This window comes from Drosophila tropicalis, unplaced genomic scaffold (genome assembly GCF_018151085.1).
Source record: "Drosophila tropicalis isolate 14030-0801.00 unplaced genomic scaffold, ASM1815108v1 contig_443, whole genome shotgun sequence".
In the NCBI taxonomy this organism is placed as follows: Eukaryota; Metazoa; Arthropoda; class Insecta; order Diptera; family Drosophilidae; genus Drosophila; species Drosophila tropicalis.
The window spans coordinates 7,325,604-7,349,988 of record NW_027172907.1 but is presented as its reverse complement, the minus strand read 5'-3'; the positions used below and the strand labels follow the sequence as shown (position 1 = coordinate 7,349,988).

The 24,385-nt window shown below is 39.6% G+C and overlaps 1 protein-coding gene across 12 annotated transcripts in view; it reads left to right on the top strand.

Annotated features, from left to right (window-relative positions):
* Positions 1 to 24,385, top strand: part of sif (still life) — a 101,891-nt gene that overhangs the window by 54,957 nt on the left and 22,549 nt on the right. For all 12 annotated transcript variants that reach the window (XM_068286599.1, XM_068286602.1, XM_068286601.1 and 9 more), the window contains 7 exons: positions 4,632 to 4,814; positions 6,571 to 6,771; positions 10,698 to 10,925; positions 11,524 to 11,710; positions 15,273 to 15,387; positions 17,561 to 17,712; positions 21,993 to 22,195. In XM_068286599.1, coding sequence (XP_068142700.1) covers positions 4,632 to 4,814; positions 6,571 to 6,771; positions 10,698 to 10,925; positions 11,524 to 11,710; positions 15,273 to 15,387; positions 17,561 to 17,712; positions 21,993 to 22,195 — 1,269 coding nt within the window. The remainder of the gene's footprint in view (positions 1 to 4,631; positions 4,815 to 6,570; positions 6,772 to 10,697; positions 10,926 to 11,523; positions 11,711 to 15,272; positions 15,388 to 17,560; positions 17,713 to 21,992; positions 22,196 to 24,385) is intronic.

Here is a 24,385-nt window from a genome sequence, read left to right as displayed (position 1 = left end):
GCTGGTTCTGTGGGTGCATGGGGGGGCCAACGGATCCGGGTAGTGAGTGGGTGAGGTGCTGGTGCTGGGGTCGCTTCGTGCCAAATTCAATTCAATTGTCAACAGCAACTCGTTTGCTTTTGGTCTCTCTGGGATTCGGTGTGTGTCCGTGTGGCCACAGTTTACGGGTTTTGGTTTTAGGCCTCACTCATCCTCACTCATATAACCAGATCCCCTGCCCATTGCCTATTCTCCTGTCCCTTTGCTTCTCTCTCGCTTTCTCTCTTGACTCACACGTTATATAATGCGCCATCATTTTGTGGTCAGCATTTATGCACCCCAAAATGAATGTGGACAATTTTTACTGTGGTCACACATCCACATATATACATATTTGTATATATCCTATACACACTGTGGGTCGACGAGGCCTTGTTTATCTTTCTCTGACTTTTTGAACTGGCCATAGAGGAGCGAAGGAACTGCAGCAGTTGCAGCAGCATCCAGACCAATTTAATGCACAAGCCATGTCAGAAAGTCATTTAAGTGGTTTACGATTGCTGTGGGCTTGTCTGAGGCAAATTTCAAATATCTTGTGAGTGTTAATTTATCGAAAAGTTACAAAAAGAACGAAAAATACAAAAATGCAAAAAAAAAAAAAAAACCAAACAGAGGCAATAAAACTTCTGAAATATTGCAAAATGAAAGTCTCACAGCATGTGAAAAGCATTTTTTATACGATTGCCATACTTAAGCGAAATAATATAAAAATAATTTACCTCTCTGTTGAAGATCTATTTATGTGGCAAATGATTGACATTCTGTTGAAAACAAATTTTAAATGACCAAAAACTTATGAGATATTATCATCATTCTTCTGCCCAGCAGTTGCTACCATTTGGCCAGAAATGAAGGTATCAACTGAATTCAATCCCAAACAGAAGTCCTGAAAGTTCTTTTTGAGCAATTAGAAATGCCTGTTAAAGAAATTTCAACAATCGTCAGACTTAATTAAATGCAGATATCGAATTAAAACAAATTGATTGACATAAATTAACTGTATCAAAGGCCAAGTTCTACACATTCGAATGATTTTAGACTTTTGTTTCTTCTGGTTAGTAGAACTTTTGATTAATTTGCACTTGTTGTTGGTGTTGATAGACCGCAAACTTAATTTGCGTGTGTCTAAGGCGGTACATACATACATATAATGGAAGAAGTACTACTACTACAACTACTACTATTATCATATGCCCAGTCATTCTCATTCTCATTGTTATTGTTATTATTATTATTCTGATTGTTGCTGTTGCCATTGCTGTTGCTGTGGTTCTTTGCCATTTGCGGCATCTTTGGCTTGTCAAGCGACCAAACCGACGACGAATACAACGCCAACAACTATGATGATGTTGGCGATGATGATGACAATGATGATGACGATGGCTGGGAACGATGACAACAATGGACAAAATGTATTTGGTTTTGTTTTTTAATTGTACTCCCGAGTAAACACATATATCACAACAGCAACAACTAAAACACAGAGGGAAAAACAACAACAATAACACAAAAAAAAAATATATAGAAATAGAATGAACGAACGAATATTGTATAAGAGCCATGAACTCTACACAAACTCTCCAAGCGGAAGCGGAAACGACAAACGCAATGGCAATGGGGCATCCTTTGCCCTTACTACAACTACATACAGCTACAGCTCCCGCTTCTGTTTCTGCTCCTGCTCCTGCTCTTCGCTCCTTCTTGGGAAAAATGTGCGCATGGGGAACCTTTTGCCGACGAGTGCCGGCGCTTAATGAAAACGCAACAGACAGACAGACAGACAGACAACACACAGAAACATGACCACAATGAGGAGTAGCAGGAGCAATAGCAGTAGCAGTAACAGGGGCAGGACTAGACACAACAGGACAACTAAATAGGCAAACCGCAAAAACCCATCATCAAGGCGAAGTGCTGCTGCCACTGCTGCTGCTACTCCCAAGTCGTGGTCCTGGTCCTGGTCCTGATGCTGGCGCTGCGGCTACGGCTGCTCCTCCCGTAGCAATAATAAAATTCACTTTAAGTGGGAATTGAGATGGTTGGCTTTGCAGCAACTTACTGCGGATAGCGAGAGGCCACGGAGAGTCATGGCGAGTGTAAGAAGAACCCGACCACCACCAGGAGGAGCAGCAGCTAGCTAGCTGTCCTGTCACTTAGCGTGTGACATGTGTCAAAACAAGCTCCAACCACAGAGGCTCAATTGGAGCGAGAGAGAGAGAGAGAGAGATATAGAGAGCAAGCGCAACAAAAACGAGTGGATGTAGCCAGTGAATGCCTGTCAAATGTTTGCCTGCCATGCCACAAAGACATTTCCACTCCACTCCAAATAAAAGCAACTAAAAACCGAGGGGAAAAAAACAGAAACAAAACACATATCGTGTTTATTTATATAGTAAATGGGATATAGAATGTATGGTAAAAACAGGTTATTGAGCGTGATTTACTTACTGCAATTGCTCCATGACAATTACATGGCCATTAACATTTACATTAACCCTTGAAGTGCACACACATAGGGCAGGGCAGGGCAGGGCAGGACAGGGATAGGAACAGGGACAGAGACTACAGAATGGAGTGAAGTGGAGTAGAGTTGAGAACCCTAACAACTATTTAGTTATTTATGTTTGGTCATATTATTTTCCAACAAGCAGCAAACTGTTGCTGTCGTAAATAATTTTCTCCCCATTTTCCATCTATCTATCTTTGCTCCTTGTTTCCCCCTTTCTCAGTCCCTTTGTGTGTGTGTGTGTGCTTGGGTGTTTGTTTGGCTGTTTGTCATTTAAGCAGCTTTCCTCAAGTGGCCAGAAAAGAGATGGCGGGGCACCTCTTCCTATGCTACCACATCCTTCCGTCTTCTCTCTCATCGTAACTAGGCTGAGCTCATAATGGGACTTTGGTTTATTAATTACCTCCTCCTTGATAGGCTAAGGAGAGAGCAAACATGAGGGTGAATGTAAGATGTGTGGTGCAGTCCTTTCAAATAGGATTTGGAGTATTGAGCTTGTTAGAGAGAACAAAAGGCAACAATTCAGTAAGGAGTTTTCAAATCGGATCTTTTCCTTTCATCAATTATGCAAAGAGGCGGTGAAAGTAGGTGAAACTGACTTTACTTTCAGATGAGAAAATTCATTCTTTGAACAAGCTTTGCTTACAAGCATCTAACAACTATAATTTTAGTTATCTACTAAGCATGAAATTAATCAACAAGGGGCCAATGCAATATCTGAACACGGATTTGAGAACATTTTACTTTAGTCTTTCCTTTTGTGTGTTATCTGAAATTTTAAGAAATTGTTAAACTTGCCCTTCCATATTCCGATTCATTTTATCGAACATGCAACCCAACTTTGAAGTTCATTCAGAAATTTATGGAATATTTAGTTGCTGTGAAATATGAATTTACATTTCCTCTTATTGATTTTGGTATTATCAGGTATAAATCGCATACACAATGCGTGCATGTATATGAAATCTGGTAAATAAAATGTGGCAAACAAAATATGAATTTATTACACGTAAAACAAACATTACAAATGGCACACACACGCAGTGAAGGGAGAGGTGCAGAGGTAGTGAGCATACAATATATGTACAGTAATCCCATGGACTATACACGTGCTTCAACTGGTGCTACTGGCCCCTCGTTTATATTCATACTCACCCGCCCAACTACCAACCAGCCATCCCACCAACCCACCAACCTGTGTGTGCGAGAAGTATGTGGGGAAAGAAGGAGAAGGAGCCATCAGCATGTTTATGTGTACACATTCATTAAAATGTCGAACATCGAAAGTGCCTATTCAGGTTGTGCCTGGTGCAACAACTACAACTGCAAGCGGTGGCAACCTACCTGCTGCCTGGTGCCTACTGCAACGTGGAACTGCATCTGCAAATAATTGTCAGCTTACTGACAGCCAAAAAGCAGCCATAGCAAAACTCAGGCCATGCGGGGACATACGAGCGGGTACAAGGAGAATTGGAGGTGGAAATTCTAGCAACCAAAAATGAAACAATCACGTGCACCATGAAATCTATGCAAGCATAGAATAAAACGCACGTGAAAGTGGGATTGAGGATTGCTGAAACTCTTTTTCTCTCTTTCTCTCACCATCTAAAAGACCATAGTGCTAGGTAGTGTGCAGATAGAGAAAGAAAGGGGGATCGACGTTGCGGCGGAAGTCAAACGTTATTTGTAATGAAAACAGGGCCATGTATATGCATCTAGTGAAAGAGTTTTTGGTGCATTGCCAACGCACTTCAGTATCAGCAACAGACGCTGGAAACCAGGGAGAGGTAGAGATATTTGAATTGTACATGTGTGTGTGTGTGTATCTCTCAGCATGTGTGTGAGTGTGTGGATATGACGCGTGATTTATGTATTTTCGTCAAATGGCAACTGCAGTGCCATGAAATGCTAATGATGCCTCCACACCGAAATGCTTTCATAACCCAACAGAAATACTTGGCTTGCTCTCCTTTCTTTCCGCCCCCTATCCCAACATATTTCCATTACCAACCTCACGTACGTGTGTATTTCTCTCATATATCTTGTCTAACTCTGTTTTTTTGTTGCTTTTTTACTCTCGTTACAGGATCACAAACTCAAGCACATGGCCGAGTTGCAGCAATCAGTTGTCACCGATCAGGAGACACGGCATCAGATTCAAACACAGATTTTACAATGGGAAGAGAATTTGGAGCGTTTGCATTGTGAGCAATTTCGATTGCGTTGCTATATGGCATCGCTGCAAAGCGGCGAATTGCCCAATCCCAAGGTGAGTTATGGCTACAGTTTGATGGCAAGTAATTTGTTTGTTCAACAACCCCTACAAACACACACACACACACCCAGAGTAAGGTTGGGTGGTGTTTGTAATGTGGTGTCATGTGGGCGTTGTGGAATTTATTTAGTGGCAGACACTTAATGGAATGATAGAGTGCTGTGATTAGAGTAAAGTGCACAGATACTACAGAACCCCGAGAGTAGTCAGTCCACAAGTCAAGGTTAAATAAGTTATTTGTCTTAAATATATATGTACATACATATATTGCCAACTTCCTGGGAGACGTCTCGCCCCGCCATCAAAATCTGAACAAATGACTCTTCACTAAATATGTAGTTTATTCTCAGGCATACTTATCTATAATATAGGCAAATTTACCACTAAATAAATGATTGAAATTAGGACAAGAATTTAAGCAATTTAATAGATCAAAAGTGTTTAGTCCTTTATGCAATTTGTGTGTGTGTGTGTGTGTGTGTGTGTATTGATAATACTGTAAAACTAAAACAAAGAAGAGATTTGTATTCATCGTAACCACAATTTCATGCAATCTTATTAAGAGCCATAACAGACAACACCTTTCATAAGCCTTTCACTCACTCACAAAAAGCTCCCTCTAAAATCCATGGCCTTTGGACCAATAATCGCCCCCAATCGCCCCCAATAGCCACCCACTTTCATGGCATCCCCCTACATTTTGTGAAACATCAAAAACAGACTTGAAAAACATTCGAGAGAAGATTAACACACACCTCAATAGCAAATCCGCGCCAAAATCACAATAACCACATCCACCCACCCCAACACCATCTCACCTTACCACACCTATTCTACATCCATATAAGGAGGTAAAGTGTAAAGTTTTCTTATCGCCCTTGTCTTACCCCCTCGACTCCAATCCCTGGCTCTGTCTCCGCCTAAGTACATAATTATGTCTAACTACACAACAATGGCGCGAAATTCAATTCAAAATCATCAACGACGCCCGCACCGATCCATGGATGGAAGCATCATGTTCCCATACCACAATTCTATTATTATCCTGCTTGCTTCTCAACTCAAAGCCATTTACAAAATCAAAAACCCAAACATGCACAATTAATCCCCTATAAAACAATTTTAAGCATCTTAAATGAGCTTAAAGTGAGCTCTGAACTCCGAACTCGAACTGCGAACTCGAACTTTGCCCTGGCATTTAAAAAGATTTACAGAAACTAGGAAAAAAGGGTTGTGTTGGTGTGTGTGTGTGTGTGTGGGCGTGCGGCACTGGCCAACAGAAAAATAGGGTGAGTCAACGCTCAGGAGGGCGGGGACAAAGTGGGGGTGGGGTGCATTTCAGTTTATGCAACTGAAAGCAAAACGAAAACAGAGAAAAACGGAAGGCATAAAAAGGCCAACGTCATTTATTATTAATAAACCCACAAAACTCAAACAACTTCAGTCAACCAAACAGGTGGAGAAAGCTAGAGAGAGAGAGAGAGAGAGATAGACAGATGAGAGGCGGAAAAGAGGAGAAGTGAATGGGGAAGGGAATCATTCATAGACATAAACATGTAACTCATGGCCTGCCTGAGGTTATTTACATACACCCAAAGATAAAAAGGGATAATCTCATCCGCACAGTGTACTTCCCTTACCACACTGATAAGACGGATGAGAATTAGTTAAGCTAAAACTGGACAAAACTGGCAAATGGTATTCAATCTTTACTTACCATATCTTTTGTATTCTTTTTTCTTTCTTGCAGTCTCTACTCACACATGTGTCGCGACCGACAAAGAACACATTGAATAAACTTGGCGTCTTTACGGTCTCCTCATTCCATGCCTTCATCTGTGCCAGATCGCCATCGCTGCTTAATAATCTATTGGCTGGCCGCGGAGCAACTAAACGTAGGCCACCCATGCTATCGCGTTCCAATAGTGGATCAAGTCGTCGCTCCATGCAGGTAAGTCCTCTGATTGTTGTGTGATTGTCGTTGGGTATGATGCCAATTGGAGATGTTTTCAAGGCTCTCTAACAGCCAAAATGCAAAACTTTAATCTCATGTCAAGAAAAATTATACCTACTTCAAACAACTGAACCTTTAACATGCCAGATGCCAATTTTTTGTCTATAATTTTTATAATGTTTAAGAAGCATACGCCGAATTAATTCTCAGCGAAAAGAAAAAATAAAAAAATTCGAAATGGCACAGGGCTTTGTCCCATAATTTACTGGCAACAAATGATGTCCTTTTTGGCTTGCCATTGATGCATGTTTTCAAGTTGTCTCAAGAGGACTGCGAGAATGTGAAGTGGTTCAAATGCATGAAAATGACTATTTCCATTTGCTCTATGCCGTGTCCTGTGTACGGCAAAGTTAGTAGCTGCCGTTAAATGTGTTTTAGGTGTCGTTGATCATTATTGGAATGAAATTAACTCGCATGGCGGTTTTCTATGCGATTAATTTTTTTTTACATGCACATGCCTTATAATAAAATTATTTCAATTTTCAACGCATTTATGTCACTTTGTCTGTATGTGTGCGTGTGCGGGTGTGCGGGTGTGTGTGTGAGTAATTGAATTTTTATTTAACTTGGCGGAAACGGCATTAAAAGCTAAATTGAGCGGCCAGAAAATATGTCGCCAGACACACAAACCAAACCGGAGTCGACCTAAAATCCAGCCTGGCCGCAATGGCTAATGGGCCTAACCATTATTATTTTTGCATTTTTATAATTTACATTTAATGGCCATCAACGAAAAGAAGAGAAAAAACCGAAAGAAAAAATTGTTTAGATATTTCTTTTCGCATTTTTTTGTTATTTCCTATCCTCTCCTTTCGGTGTGTGTGTGTGTGTGTGTGTTGTCCAAATATTTGCATATTTGTCGAAGTGGTCTTGGCGCCCCCCTCAGATATTTTCTAATGGCCTTTATCTTTATCATCATCAGGTCGCAGAATTCGAATATATATCTTCTCGCTGTTTTCTGTCCTGTTTGATTAACTTTGTTTTTCTCCTTCATCTTTTTTGTTTTGTAGTTTATTTCATAAACTTTCCAATTAGCCGGGAATCAATTTTTCGAAATTTTTCATAGTACATAATGAAATTCAATTCATAAATTCAATTTATGTTTCTCTCCTCTGCGTTAAATTTTGTGTGTGTCTGTGTTTTTTTTTTTGTTTTTATTATTGACAAAATAATCTTGTGAAGCTCCAATTCACTTCATTCCCATTTTCAATTAAATTTGCCAACATTGCAGATTTTTTCAGTTGCCGTTGCAAGTGCAACTGCAACAGCAGCAACATCAGTTGCAAACCAAAAAATATATTTACAAAATGATAAAAGTTAAGCAAAAAAAAAAAAAAGAGACAAGAAGCAATCCCAATTCGGATATGCCAAAGTTTCAATGCCCTTACTTTTGCAAACTTAATATATTTATTTTCAAAGTAAAAGAAACTGATAACTTTATCACGTTTTATTTAAAACAATTCTTCATTGTTGTCCTGTATAGTTGAACCGACTTAACTTGGCTAGAAAACTAGTACTCACTTAAAATACTTGGTATCTCTTACTGAAGAGGAATATGCAAACTATAAACTAATTGATAATAAGTACTTAACCACACCGCACAAGAACAAAAGGTTAATTAATAATAAGTACTTAACCTTTTGTTTCAAAAAGCTAATATGATCCTTTTCTGTTTGAAAAGGGTGAAAACAGAAAAAAAGTCTGAAATGATATAACATAAATACATACATACATATGTATGTATGTATGTATAAGGTAAATGGTAGATAGACAGAGATAGAGCTAGCTAAAATAAACGTGAAACAGAGAGAAAGAAAGAGAGAGAAAGTCAATGATGGTGCATTGTAAATGCGCTGAAAATTCAATGAATTTGAAAAATGTACATTTGATTTGGTTTATATTTTCCTCTCTCTCTCTCTCTCTCTCTGTCTTTCTTTCTGTATTTTCCTATTTTCATTTTCTCTTCGTCGTTCCACTTTTCACCTCTCGCTGTCTGCATGCGTGTTGGGTGCTTGGCTTTTCATTTGCCAACATGTCAGCTGCAATGCAGCAGAAATTGCCAACTGGCAATTGAAAATGAAATGAAATTAAAGGTATCCTCCATTCATTACCTACACACACACACTCACACCAGGCAGTCACTTGCATCTCTTGGTAAGTTGACGAGTTGGTCGCCACAGGGCGTAAACCTGGCCAATTATCCATCTGATACGCCTCCTCGCTTAAAACAGCAAAAAGAATTTCTGCCATGGTTCAGGATCTACTTTCTGCCTGCAGTTCGTTTAATTGACTTGAATTGAGCTGAAAAACAGGCTTAAAACTCAAAATTAAATTAACCACGCCAGGAGGTCTTCAATAAATGGGAAATGACTTGCAAGAAAGTGTGCAAAAGTTCATTAAACAAACACCTTCATAACCGACTTACCCACCTACCTTTCATCTTGGCACCACACAAGAACCAAGGAAAGAAGAAAATTCGAAAAAAACAACAAATTGACAAGCATGAAAATATGTGCAAAATTGTTGCAAACGACTGCAATTGATTTGAAACCGAAGGAAAATAACGACAAGGAACTGCCTCTAGACTTATGCGATAAATTTGCTACTTAAGAGAATCGATGCATGTATTGATGTCAAAGTTCCGCATCAACATTTTATTTTTATGGAGAGGATATCAAATTTGGTTAGCTCAAAGTTAACCTCTCCTTTATGCTTTTTTTTTTGCACCTTTGGAATTGCCATAAATCAGCTGTGTCTGCGCTCTTGCCAATGAATATAAAGTTGTGAAAAAGGAAAGGAATATTTTGCGTGATGTCTACTTATATATATTTTCATATATTGATATCCATTTGAACTAAACCTTTTGCATAATGAGCTTGTAAGCGATATGCAAAACGTCCTATGGAGTGCAACGAATTTCCATGTATCCATGAGATAAAACGACACGACGCCATTGCCAACCTTGGGCAACTTTGAAAGAGAAATACATAGATAGACAGATGGATGGATAGATGGATGGATGGATGGTTGGTTGGTTGGTTGGATTGATAGAGTGCAAAAGAGAAAAAGGACGAGAAGAGAGGGAAAGCGAAAGCATTTTGCCAACTGCAACTGCTGGCTAAACTAATTCAATTGTCGTAGAACACGTAGAGCATGTGTGTGTGTGTGTGTGTGTGTGTGGAGGATGCGAATGGCGCCAAAGCTAGTCAGCCAAAAGCAAAAGCATTGCCAATGGCTGCCAATACAAATGCAATTTCCAGCAACAGCAGCTGGGCGACTGATTCGTTTACCAGGAATAGAGCATTAGCAGGGCCAGGAGCAGGAGCAGCAGCAGAAGCAGCAACAGCTACAGTAGCTTGGTGCTGGAGCTGGAGCAACCTCCTCCTAGTTAACATACAAAAGTAGGAGATGAGGATTGACGATGACGTTGTCGAAACTGTTAAGCATTTTTAACTGAGTTTTCTTCAGAGAAGAGGCCAGATCCTGCTCCTGCTGGTGTAGCTGGCGTTGCTGGTAATACTGGTGTTGGTTCTCATCCTGGCTGTGTCAGAACTCGCGGCTGCTGCTGGCGACGTTTTTCATTACATTTGCCCAGGCAACGCTTGTTGGTTGGTTGTTTGGTTCGGTTCGGTCGTTCGTTGGTTGGGTAGACGTCAACTTTGCGGGCCAAGCGCAGCGGTAGAAATGTGTTTTTGCTATTTTTCAATTTTCACTTCCTGTATGTGAGTGTGTGTGTCTGTATATGTTGCTTGTCTGTGACTGACTCGCTTAATGACATTGTATGCGTGTGTGTGTGAGTGTGTTTGAGTCTGTCTGCTCATGCTCATCCTGTTTATCCAATCGAATTTTCTGCCTTTTTCCAGATGAATTCACGTGACGAACCGGAAAAAACTTTCAAAGTTGCAATGCCCGACAATGCTTACTCGACAGTTTATCTACGTGATGCCATGTCTGTCGAAGAATTCTTGGCCAGCGCCTGCGCCCGTCGCCAGCTCAATCCCATGGAGCATTTTGTGCGAGTTAAGAAGCGACGCGACATGGAGGATCATAATTACTTTGTGCCGCATCGCAATGATCTAATTGAAAACTATGTAAGTACCTACAAATGCAGTAGCTAATTGGTAACTACCCAATAGAACTTGTAGGTAATAATATGTTTTTTTTTTAAAGAAATCGCAAAAATGCCAAAAAAAGCTGTAAAATTCGAATCATTTTTTTGTTTCTAAAGAAACCTCCTTAATTATAGCTCGTAATTTGCCCAATCAATTGCGACTGTTTTTAACAGTCTTACTTTAACTAAGACTGCATTTCGTTGCCCATGTCAGTTTTATACCCCCGCCATGGACCAAACTCCATTTCCAAGTTGGAAGGCAAAAAGTTTTGCTTAACAAAAAGCCAAGTTGAAGCCAACCTCAACAACAAGCCGTAAATATGGCCAAAAGGTGCACACCAAGTGCACCAGCAGCCAACAGCTCTCTACTAGAGAGGAAGAAAAAAAGAAAGTTTTACCCAAAAAGAAAAGCGAAAGAAAAACTGGCAGCTCAATAAATTTATCGACAACAAGAAGTTTGCCATTCCTACGTTCGTTTTCTTTTTGTACTTAAACGGAAATTTATTTGAAACTTTACACTAATTTTATGGCTCTCTCTCTCTCTCATTCTCTCATTGTTTCGCTTCTTGTTTTTACAGCTACATAATCATGAATTTGTGGAAGTCTGCATGAAAATCTTATATCAGGTGGAATTGCAACGTACCACATTGGAGCAGATGTGGGGCTTCTCCGTGGAAGCGGAACTGATCGAGAACGCTGAGCGACAGGATGAGCTATGCTGCTATGTGAGCCGTGTCGAGGACAAAAGTGTGGCCATGCACAATGGTAAGTGTTCAAATCAAATGTGGAATATTACTTAAGTATTTAGACCCAATGTAGCCCAAACAATTTTGTATTAAGTGTCTTTCCCGAGCATCCCTGCACTCTGTCTATTCTCACTCAACCGCTGTCCTGCTCTTTTTTTTATTTTCTTTTAGTAGCAGTAGCTACTTTGTATATGGGTTCCACTTTTATATTTAAATGCTTTTCACTTTTATGTCAGACACGAAAAAAAAGAGAGAGAAAGAGAAAAAAAGGAACGAAAAACTTGAGTTCAACTCCTTTCGCTCTTTGGAGTCGAGTGTAGGAGTCGTGAGTCAAGTGGAGTAAAGCTTCTCGAATGCAACAAGAAAGAAAGAAAGCAAAGAAAAAAAGTCAACTGTCAGCTTGATAGACAGAATGAGAGAGAGAGAGAGAGAGCAAGAGCAAAAGAGATGGCTAAAGACACAGAGGAATAGTGAGAGAAAGCTTCTCAGGTATCTTTGCCTTTAAGGCATCATCACTTAAAATCAACTTAAGTTGGCATTTGCATTTCCATAGCCTCGTACCCCGCCTTTTCTTTCGAACTGAAGTCAAGTGGATGTAGTCGAAATGCCACTAGAACAGCGACTTAAATTATGGCATATCCCCGCACCGCATCGCACCGCCGTTCTCGCACCTGTCCTCTTAACACCATCCAGCCGACCTCCAGGTGGAGCTCAGTTTTCTTATACCTGTACCAGCTGCACTTTGCACCAGCAAAAGGAAAGAAAGAAATGGTGATGAACCGTAAGCAAAAATTTCGTCTCTCAAGAAAAAGAAAACTCATTAAGCACGTCGAGGAGTGCTAGTGGCACTACTACTTACTCATACTGGCTGACAGTGGCGCTCATTTGGCATGGCGTTGCCGTTGCCGTTGCCGTTGCCTTCAAGGCGTCAAAACGAATCAAAAATCCATAAAACAATAAGCACGAAATTTCCTGGAAATTCGAGAGAGAGATGAAACGAAAAACTATTGCACAACAAACTGAACTCCGGCAATTGCAATTGCAATCGCAATTGTCAGACTGCCACAAGAAGAACATTACAGCAAAAAGTTGCATAATCTAAAGTAACATGCGACAGACATGCAAATGACTTTCAACACGATTCAAGAAAGCACTTTAAATAACTAGAAAAACTCGATCTAAGATTTTTATATTTATTTTTTACCTTTTTCCACCTCCCACACTAATGCACAGAAAACCGGACAAAGGGATCAACAATTCTACACTTTTGAGCCTTGAAATTTGTAAACAGAAATTGTAAAGACTAAGCTGATTACAATAAACAATCTTATTCAAGTGCACTCAATAACTATAATAATGATAATAATAAGAAACTAATAGCAAGTCAATTCAGCTCAATTTATTTTTGAATTTTTCCATTGAACGTTGAGTGAGTAAGAGGCTTAATCGCAACAAAATTCGCATCAACTAATTAGCGAAAACCTTTTCAATTACATTAGGGTTTCTATATTTTTTTTTTACCTCAAAAATAATTAGTAAATTGAAAATCAAAGTGCTTTCGACTTCTTGCCTCTGCTTCGCCCCTTTTTTTCTAAGTAGCCAGTCAATTACACATGCTGCAAACTTTCTTTTCTCTAAAGAGAGCAGCTACCCGCTGACTGAACTTAACCGACTTGGCTAAGTAAGATCAGAACGGCCAATCAGGCAGATGCCAATGCCAATAGAAAATGGAAAGCATGAAAACCTTATCTATGGAAAAAAAAATATACTATTCAATATATTACACAAACGTTTCATTCAGATGTTGGTAATTGTGTGGGAATAATATCAAGTATACGCCTCTTGTTCGCTCTTACTGACACTCTATTTCTCTCTGTCTGTGTCACTGTGTTTGTATTTTGCTTTCATTGTCTGTGATTTTGTTCTTGCTTCAATTTAATTCAGTTTGCTTGTAGTTGCTGCGTGTGTATGCATAAATTACAAAAAGTATTTTTAGCTATGGGCAACAACAATTGAATTTAATGTCTAAAAGACATACCAAGAGTCACTCATCTTTGACCCATCCCAAGGCACTTCTCACTCTGATTCTAACCGCAAAACAAATGGCCGAAACAACAACAACAAGCAGACAAAAAGAAAACATTTACAAGTAAATTGCAGCAGCAAGAGAAAAAAAGAAAGGAAAGAAAATTTTTCAAAAGATTGACGACTTTCAGTTACTCCCTAACAAGTAAGAAGCTGATAAAATAAATTTCCACTCACTCCTAACTCAGCATGAGGTTCATTTATGCCTCCATAACTGTGGACACTTTGGTCACCAATTGGTTAGCTGTTGTTAAGGATTGTTGATATACCCTATTTACCCTCTGGCTTATGTATATACATATATATAAAGTACGTATATATAAAGAGACAAAAACCAAAAACCGCAGAAATGAAAGCATATTCAAATGCAAATGAAATGTTGCGGACAGGCTAATTGAGAGAGGGAAAGGCAAAGAAAGGGATACAGATAGAGCTAAAGACAGACAGATACATACATATAGATGGAAAGATAAATGGATAGACGGTTACAGAGATAGAGAAAAATAGAGATTTAGAGAGATGACAAGAGTAGGGAATGGAGTTAAAGTAAGTCTTTAAATTTCAGATATGCAAAAAAGGCAGGAATAAAGCAAACGAGAAACGACGACAAGGACATAAAATAAATATATTGCATGTGTCAGGTGGCATTAAGATGTAAAAATCCGTTTAAATTGTAACAAATGCAAAAAAAAAGGACGAGAACCACAGAGAGACGAAGAGATAGAGCGTAAAAAGGAGAGAGAGAGAGAGAGAGAGAGAGAGGGGCAAAGAAAAGGAAATGCCAAAGGTGTAGCATAAGAAATTCACATAAAATGCAGATAACAACCGCACACACATGCACTAACACACACATACACACACACACACAAACCCAGAGAGGTATATCGAAAAAGTTTTCCTAAGAAAATATTCTTTTACCTTTGCTGCAACAACAATGATAAGCAAAAAGCTGCTTGGTTGCATGTCGTCAACAGGAAACAGGTAAAATAAATGTGGTAAAAGCAGGCGAGAGAAAATTTTAACGAACGGCGTACTGTACATCGTACTACGTGGCGTATGAACAATGCACCATCATCATCACCGTTTCCACCCGCCATTGCCACTCCCACTCCCACTCGCACTCCTACTCTTAGTCTCAGTCTCGTTGGCAGTGTGTCTGCTGCACAGCTTGTTATTGTTTTTATCAGGCAAAGACATGAAACGCTTATCGTTTCTGGTATTACATATAAAAGATGTCAGTTTGAATCCTTCAAAAAGCCCAACCCCACCCACTAGCACCACCCAGTACAACTTAAACCATCCGAAGCTGAAAACCCATATGCCAAACCCAAACCGTAAAAACAACCACAAACACAACCACAATGCCAAGCGCTACTTGGCCATTGTTTGGTTGGTTTTTCCACCTGGCATATAGTAACTTTACATCTTTCTCTCGCTCTTTCTCTCTCTCTATCTCTCTCTTACTCACTTCCCTTCTTCTTCTACTCTACTTTCAGGCATTATCAAAGGAGACGAAATAATGGTCATCAATGGTGCAATTGTATCCGATCTAGATATGATGTACTTGGAGAGTGTCCTACAGGAAGAACAATCGCTCAGCATGATGATGCGGTAAGTCTTCTTCATATCTATACACACACACACACACAGACACCCAGACACACACACAAAACACTGCAGATATAGGATATATTGTTCATATATGAAATTGTTTCATGCCTCAATGTATTTTACCTCCCTTGGCACCACCATCCTGCTGACAATCAACCCAAACTCAAACCCTAGCCCAAGCCCAACCCAACTCAAGCCAAGCCAACCATTCTACCTATACATACATACATATACATATATATATCCCTCCCTATTGACATTTGAATAGACAAGACAATGCATTCCATTCATTCCAAGCATAGTCACGAGCTGGTTGTAGCTGGTTTCTAGCTGGTGACTGGACTGTCCTGTCCTGTCGTGTCATTGTTCCGCTCTATTGTTCCCACCTTCACACACACACACACTGCAGACACGCACACATAGAGACTGGAGACACACATACATATAGAATTAATTAACTAACTATATTTGTGAGACGTTCATTTCAATACATTGTTCTATTTCTATAGTGATAAATTTTCTATCCCTACCTCACTCATGCCATTTAGGCTTACAAACCAAGAAAGACAGAGAGAGAGACTGCAACAAAAAAAAAAATCTGTTTTACGTTTTGGCCACAATTTAACCTTTTTGAACAATAGAGCTTCGGCTTACAACCAGATGACTGTCCACACAATTCAAATGCAACCAATGCATCAATCAACAAAAACAGAGAATGCAAAAATCTTTTGTTTTCCTTTCTTAACATTGATTGGCCTTAATGAAGTTCGATTTTTTTCTAGTTGTTATTTGATATCAGCAACTTTGATGTGTTCACATTTATGAGAATATCTTCTTCGGATCATCCTAATAAGCCTTTTTCTCTGTCTCTCTCAATAAAGAATTCATGACCAATATCTGAGTTTTGGTTGAAAAACTGAAATTCAATTGCCCTGTTCTTTTTTCCATCCATCCATCCATCCTAGTCCCAAGGATTGTCATTATTAAATTGTCTAGCCAACAAAAAGCCAACAAAATTCAGAATCCAAAAAAGAAAATACAGAGTTTCATAACCACTTTTGATGATGTTGTTGTTAATTAAAAATTCTTCACATGCAATGGCCCTTTACAACCATCTCACCCCTTTCCCTGCAGTTCCCTTGACTCTCCCTTGGCAACACCCTGAAAACTGACCCAACGAGAGCTTGGTAAACCACATCATGTTTTCTCTCTCTCTGTTTCTCCTGCTTTCCCTGTTTCTCTTTATTTTGTGTGTGTGTGCGCTTTTTTTGTTGGGAAAAAATGTCAACATTCGACAAGCTTTTTGCCAATTTTTGTGAACCGATAAGAAGTTGCCAAAACCGAAAAAACCAAAACCCGAAAAAAAAAAAAAAAAAAAAATTGTTTAAATTTACAAAAGTTCAAGTCGCTGCAAAACATTAGACTGACTGTAAGGGAAGGGAGGCAGAGGGCAAACATTTTATAGCTAAACTGGCATGGAGGCACTTGTTCCATTTCGCTGACCAACAGCCAAAGCTGGTGTTCCCCTTGCCATTTCCTAGTCGTGCTTCATTTCCTCCTCCTTCTATTGCTCTGCTCTTTGCTACGCTTTCGTGTGTCGACTAGCATTTTGATAGCCTAATTAGCTTCACTCAAAAAGCTTTTGTGCCACCAATTCACTGCCCTGGTACCTTTCAGCTACACCTACACACACCCAGGGAAAGAGAGAGAGAGAGAGAGAGGGAGAGTCATCGCCCCACCTACGAAAAGGTGACTTCTTGTACACCTTTTGCTGCCAGTTTTATGTACAAATTACATGCATTTTTATAACCCTCTCAATATCAGAAATTGTTTATCTAAAAAGTCTACCATAGTCGATTAAATGAAGGGACACAGATGCATGTGTATTTAGTTTGAACTAATCCTTAATCAGAATAGCAGTTGTCGTTAGAGATTGTCCCAACAGATTTCTGTTGGCTGGGACGATCTTCTCCACTATATTAAGGGGTGACTTAAAGTCGGCTCTGCCGCCTCTCTGTGCTATGTACATATATCCTTGATTAATTTCGCACAGGATGCCTCCCCGCTATGCAGGCGATGCACAGGGTAGGCCATGCACAGGTGGTGACAAAGGAAAAACGCCAAACGAAATGCAATATTTTAATCCCATTTTTTTTTTTCATTTTTTTCACAGATCTTCTCGTACAGAGCCACCAGATCTAGTTGGCATAATGCGGGTAACAGATGATATGATTGATTCTTTGGTTTGCCCACCGCCACCCACAGATCCGCCGGTGATGAGTGAGGAGATGATAACGGGCCTGATAGTACCGGCACCTGGTTGGAGTAAGTAGAGAAAAAATTTCAAAAAAATTAAAAGAAAAACAGACAAAAATTAAATTCCTTTACAAAATTTCCAACTAAAAAAAAAATCACAAACAAAAAAAGGCAAAAAAAATTGTTGTCCAAACATTTTGAACGTTAAAAACCGCAAGAGCAACAACAAAAGCATACTAATCATGACTCTGGTCAGGTGGTTAGGCATCAAGCCTGGATGAAATAAATAGTTGGCAAGGTGTGGGTGGGAGGTGGAGGTATTGGCCCATTCCCACCATGGGGTAATGGTGCCACCAACATCAGCTCTATGTATATTTGTATATGTATACCCTTCATGGTTGTTGTGTGTGTGCGTGTGTGTAACGGAAACGAAAAAGCGCATTTCCGGTTGCGCATGCGAAATTTTTCGTGAAAGTTCATTAAAGTAATTTATATATACATATATGTATATACTTTTTGTTGTTGCCAGCTTCTTGTTTAATGCATAGTTTAAGGAACGGCAAGGGGCTGCTGGGTATAAGGATCCCTGGGTGGGGGTATACGAGGGGGTAAGGTAGAACTACATAATTACAGGATTACAAACTGCACACACACATGAAGCATACAGAGAGAGAGAGAGAGAGAGAACTAGAGAAACAGAGATAGATAGATAGACAGAAAGAGAGGGAAAGAGAGAAAACCGAAGTGGCTAAAAACACAAAACAATTAAAACCAACAACAGCAGCAGCAACAACAACAACAACATGTGTTATACACAAAATGAAACTTTTTTCGCTGTTGCAAACAATTAAAAGGCAACTGCAACTAAAATAAAACAAGAAAGAAGCAACAACAACAAAAAGGAAACCATACAACAAAAATTTGTGGCAACATATAAAAAATGTAACAGAAATTAAACGACTCACTCACTCAATCGCTCTATCCCTCTCTGGCATTGTTTCTTTCTCCCTCTCTCTCTGGCTCTGTGCGTATTAATATTTATTCCCTTTTTGGCTCACACACACAACACACACACACTAGGAACCCCTCGCCCCATCTCGCCATGCCCATTTAGTCTCTTTGCTTCATGGCGGCATCTGCCGCTGCTGTTGCTGTTGCTCCCCACACAAAAAACAAAAAGCAAGCCTTTTTTTTTTGTTGCTGCTGTTGCTGCCATTGAGATTTTGGTTTGCCTGATGAGAGGGGGATAGTGGGTGGTGATATGAAGTTAGGGACAGAGTGTGGAAAGGGGACTGGAGGTAAAGGAGCATATACTATATGTAGCTCACAAGTGGATTACATTTTACTTTGGCAATCAAACGCACACACACACACACACACACACAGAGAAAAGGCAAAAGAGAACAAGTGAGAAGTGAAGAGAGCGGAGAACGGGTGGGGTAGATGTGAAATAATCATTGTAAAGGATGGGTTAAAACTTTATAATAGACCACTAATGGCTTATTACATGCAAAAGAAGAGGCACACAATCTGTTAAATGAGAATACTTCAGAAATATGATAAGAAAAACTGGGTAAAAGAAGTTGGGAAAAAAACCAAACAAAACAAAACAAATACAAATGCAAACAATCGACCAGCATTCAAAATTGTAAGGAACGGACTAACGTTTTTTTGGGGCATTTTCAGTCTTTAATCTACAATTTAATAACACAAATGAAATCTCAATTTCTAGAGAGGAAATCAAAGAACTTTCACATTTAAGCAAAATCAAAATCGTAATTGAAGTGTTTTATGTAGATTGCAAAGCTGGACAATGGCAGTCAGATTGATTCCACCTGCGGGGTATGAAATTGGATAGGACTTGCTTAATGATAATCAAACTTCTTGCACCTTGGAAGCTGTCAGTTATTCGAGCCTTTGCTTAAATTTAATATAGAATATGTTCAATTGCAGATAAACTTTAATTTTCTTTGCTCAACATAACTGAAATGTCCTCGTAACAGCTGCTGCCCTTTAATTCTGTCTGTCTCTCTCTCTCTCTCTCTCTCTATCTCTCTTTCTCCCTTTCGCTTTGTCCATTTTTATTTTTAAGCATACAAAGTTGCCACCTTCTGTTACAGTAGTCCCTACCCACATGATATCTTAATGAATAGATGCCGTTTGTTATTTCACATAAACTTACATTCTCTTAAGCAATTTTGTGTCCTTTTGGTATTTTTTTTTTTGTTGTTGTTGGCTATTTAATGAACGACCCTCGTATTGAGGACACATCCATATATTTTGAGCATTTTTATAGTTGGTTAGTTTTTTGTTGGTTTTATTTTTACCGCCCAGGAAACGTTTAAAAGTCATGTCCTTGTTGGTGTGTCTTCGTTGCTTGCATGCAAATTGCGTACAACCAAATTTTATGAACATTTTCGCCTTAAAATTTCACACCAAAGACACGCACACACATACAGAGAAAGAGAATAGAGAGGAAGAAAAGCCCAGACACATGTGAAGATATTGAAATTGCCGCCTTATAAATTTCACAGTCTTGCGGTCTCTCTAGGTTTTTATTCTCCTTTTCCTTTTTCCTAAGAGAAGAAGTTTGAGAGAAAAAGAAGGGAGGGAGTGACTCCTTAGACAACTGCCAGGGCTAATAACTTATAGTAGGACGTTAGGACGTGCCAAGCTGCAAAAATTTGTCGATGGCAAATAAAGTTTGTAGTTCCCTCTTGCCTTCCTAACTGCTGCCTCATCTCTCTCCCCCTAGCTCTTAGCACCCAGAAAAACAGTTTTTAGTGGCTTTAAATAAAGTAAGACTCGAGGGCTAGTTTATGAGGGTAAATGGAAAGGAGAGGTGCTAACTGAGAGCTTGCAAGTGTTTCGAGGTGTATTCGAAAGTGGGCTGCAGTAACGGCAGGACGGCGGAGACAGAGGAGAGAGCGATGGCATCTAGTTTTAAATGGTGAACACAAGTAACTTGTGTAGTTTTCAAATGAATATATCGGATATCAAAACCAAAACGTAGAGGTCATAACTTCTTGTACGAACATTTTCCTTTTATTACGTCCTGCATAGAGGGATGGGTCGCAGGGCAAGTCATTGGCGGTGATGTGAAGGGAGGGGCAAAGTTTGTTTTACTTTAGGCAAAAACTAAGATAATTTGAAACAAGTTTCAAGTGAAGATGTTATTTTTGTGGGTGAAAAGTTTTTTGATTTTTAGATAGTTGAGATGAAACAACGCACACACACACACACACACACAACAAATAACAAATATGTTTTAATGAAAACTTTTCAAGAAAAAGAAAATATTAAAAATAGAGAGAAAAAGATTTGACCCAGCATAAGAAACTTTAATAGAGACGAAAGTACTAAATTTGAAAATAAAATAAACAAAGAGAGCCCTGGTAAAAGTAGTCCTTGGTCTATTTTCATATATGCAAAAGAATTAATCTTTTAATCTCTATTACAAGCTAGATCTGTAAAGGTTTTTGAGTCAAGTTACATCATCTGCCCCTTCTTGCTTCTGTCACAGTTTGCCACAATGTCTCATAGTGAAGGCTATTAAATTTACAGGCATCCTTTTGGCCATAAGTGCACTTTGACAGATATAAAGATGAACAAATAACAAATATATGCACCTATAATATAGTAGATGTCTGTAGAATGTCTTTCAATGAAGTGATCAACTTTTGGTAGACTATATACATAAATTTCATCGTAACTTGTTTTCTCTTGTTTTTTGCTGTTCGTTAAAAAATTGAGTATTAAATAAACGACCCTCGTTAGTTGCGTATGTTGAAGCCGCCCTCATATATGACCCATAAATTTCTTGTTGGTAAAAAGAAAAGCCCCCTATCCCTGTCGCCCACCCATCTCCCATCCTTCGTGCCCTGTTTGTTCTGTTGTGTGTGTGTGCAGCAATAATCATTACAGTTTGTTGCTGTTGTGGCCTCTGGCTGTGGCGGCAACGGCAACGGCGGCGGCTGTTCTTTTTGTTATTGCGTTTATTTTTATAGCGAGTAAAGTATTAAAATTCCTGTTTTCGAACATGGAATTTAAAATGAAGAACAAACAAAAACGAAACAGAGTGCCACAAAGGGGGAGGGTGGAAAAAGAACAAGAGAGGCCGTAATCGAACTTTAAGCTGCAACTCTAGCAAACTAACTAACTAATTATGAGTGTGTGTGTGTGGGTGTGTGTGTGCAGAGAGACACGAACGGAATGCCATAAAAAATAGTAATAATAATAATAATAAATTTGTTATCTTTTGTTTCTACTACAACTCATTTCATTTCTTTCTTCTCCATCTCTCTCTCTCTCTCTCTCTCTCCCTCTCCGTCTGGGTTCATTTTGGCCAGATGGCACTGGCAAGGATTTGTATTCACCCGAGGCGGAAAGCTCTCCGGCCCCCTCCTTTGTCGATCCACAAATGGCAGCACAATTGGCTGTCGTTGGCGCTGGAGGCGTTCCTGGTGTCGGACCTGGTGGATTGGGCGTGGCTAAGCCTACCAGTCGCACGAGCAGCTTTGAAATTGAAAATTTACTCAAAACGGCCGAACAAGTAAGTAGTTGAAACTAATAGAGAGACTAATATGCATAAGTATATATACGTATTTGTACAAAAAATATGTATGTATATATACATACATAAACAAAAACACTAGACGACGCCACCACCCCACCCGCTTTCGTGTCCACTCCCACACCATAACCGTGCACTCCTTAGCCCGTTCTTGTTCCCCTACACGCAATCTCTCCCCAACAAGTTTTGAACTGTAAAAAGCGGAAACCGGAAACTATTAAAATGAGAGCCACAAACATGGCTAAAAGCGGACTTCCTGCTAGTCCCCAATGTGCACTTGTGATTGAAAAAAGCACAAATTGAAATTTCTTACCAGGCTAACACCCCCTTCCGTTTCTCCTTTACCCCAACGCCATACACCCATCCATCCATCCATCCATCCATCCATCTACCCACCCACTTGCTACTATAGCTACATCAGCTCCTCCCCCATCCCTTGCTACCATCTTGCATTATTCGCTCTTGCATACCATTCCTTCGAGAGCATCTTAGTTTAGTTGCTCAAGATGTCAGAGTCAAATTTGGCCTATTGGGCATATGCCGCCTGGCAGCAGCCAACAAACAATAAAATGTCACACAGAAGAAGAAATAGAAATGTTTGTGGCATAAAAATATCAAGGATATGGCTCAGACAGACTGACTGACTGACTGACTGACTACCCATACATAAGTACATGCATACACTCACAGAAAAGTTGCTGCAAATAGCCAAGAGAACAGAAATTGATGGTAATCGTTTAATTAATTTAGTTCCAACAATGAAATCCTTTTCAAATGGGAGTTTTAAACATTTATGTTGCCTACTTATGAGAGCAGGATGTCAACTAAAATTAATCCATTGGCTATTATTCGAAATGAAATAGTTTCGCAAATAGTTTCTCTAGTGCCTACTTGTTGGGACTAGATTAAGCATTTAATTTTACCAAACTATTGCATACTTATTGGGGTCGCTCATGAATCGTGAGCAAAGTCAGACTTCACTTGGGTATGGGATAACAAGAAAATTCCATTAAACGATAATAGTTTGCAACAGGCAAAACGGAAGTGCAAATTTTAAATGGCATTCCGCATTTTTGTTTTCTGCAAGTGTATGCCTCTGTAGACATACATACATACATACATATGTATGTGGGTAGTCGTAGTATTAGAAGAAGAAACAGAAAAAGAAAAAGCGTAGGCAAAGATGCCACAGAATGCACTTTGTTGTTTCTCTCTGGATATGCTTTCCTTTCCCCCCAAGTGTGTGCTCGAAACTGGCAGAAACCCACTTCATTTAATGATACTTGAACACTGTGTGACACACAAACACACTGAGGCCTGGAGAGACAGAGAAACCAGAGAGAACCAGACTGATGGACAGATGGACAAACCAGCCAGACAAAACAGACGACCAAGACGGAACCGTCCGACAGACATGCATAGAGTGAGAAAAGGATGAGGTTCACAGGGCGTTATATAAGAATCCTTTTAATTCAAGTTGACATTTCGCACAGCAGCAGCAGCAGCAGCAAAAGCAAATTCAAGACATTTTCAAATTTTTCATCTTTGGGGCAACATTGTGTGCTATGGCACTCAGCAGCATCTGGCCTCACCTGCATCTCGTTCGTTGTCTCCCTTCTGCCCTGCCCTGCTCTGCCCTGCCATTCCCTTAACCCTTCTTAATCTCTTGGTTTTTTTTTCGGTTTCTGGTTCAGCTTCGGCGTCGCCGCTTATGCAAATCAAGCAGGAGCGCAGTCAACGTCACACAGCAGCAGCGGCAGCGCCAGCAGAACAATAAAACAGTTAAAAATGTAGACAAGAACAAGCTGCCAACAAAAAAACACAGAGATAGAGAGAGAAGACAGGTAGTAAGAGATAGTTAAAGAGTAAAAGAGACAGATATAGAGCTGTAATAATACGTACAAAGTGCAACTGCATAAAAGTGAAATGTCTCTTCTACCCACAAAATGAATGCCAGGCGACAACTGCAACGGCAACAACAGCAACAATAAATACAAAAGCGTAACAAACAATAGAAACAACTGGGAATGCCGTAAACGATTCTTTCTTTTTTGTTCGGTCTTAGTTCTGTTCTGGTTCTCAATGCTATGCAATGATGATGACGATGATGATGATGGAGATGAAGATGATGCTAGAGATGATAGCGTGACAAATCAGAAATTGATATCC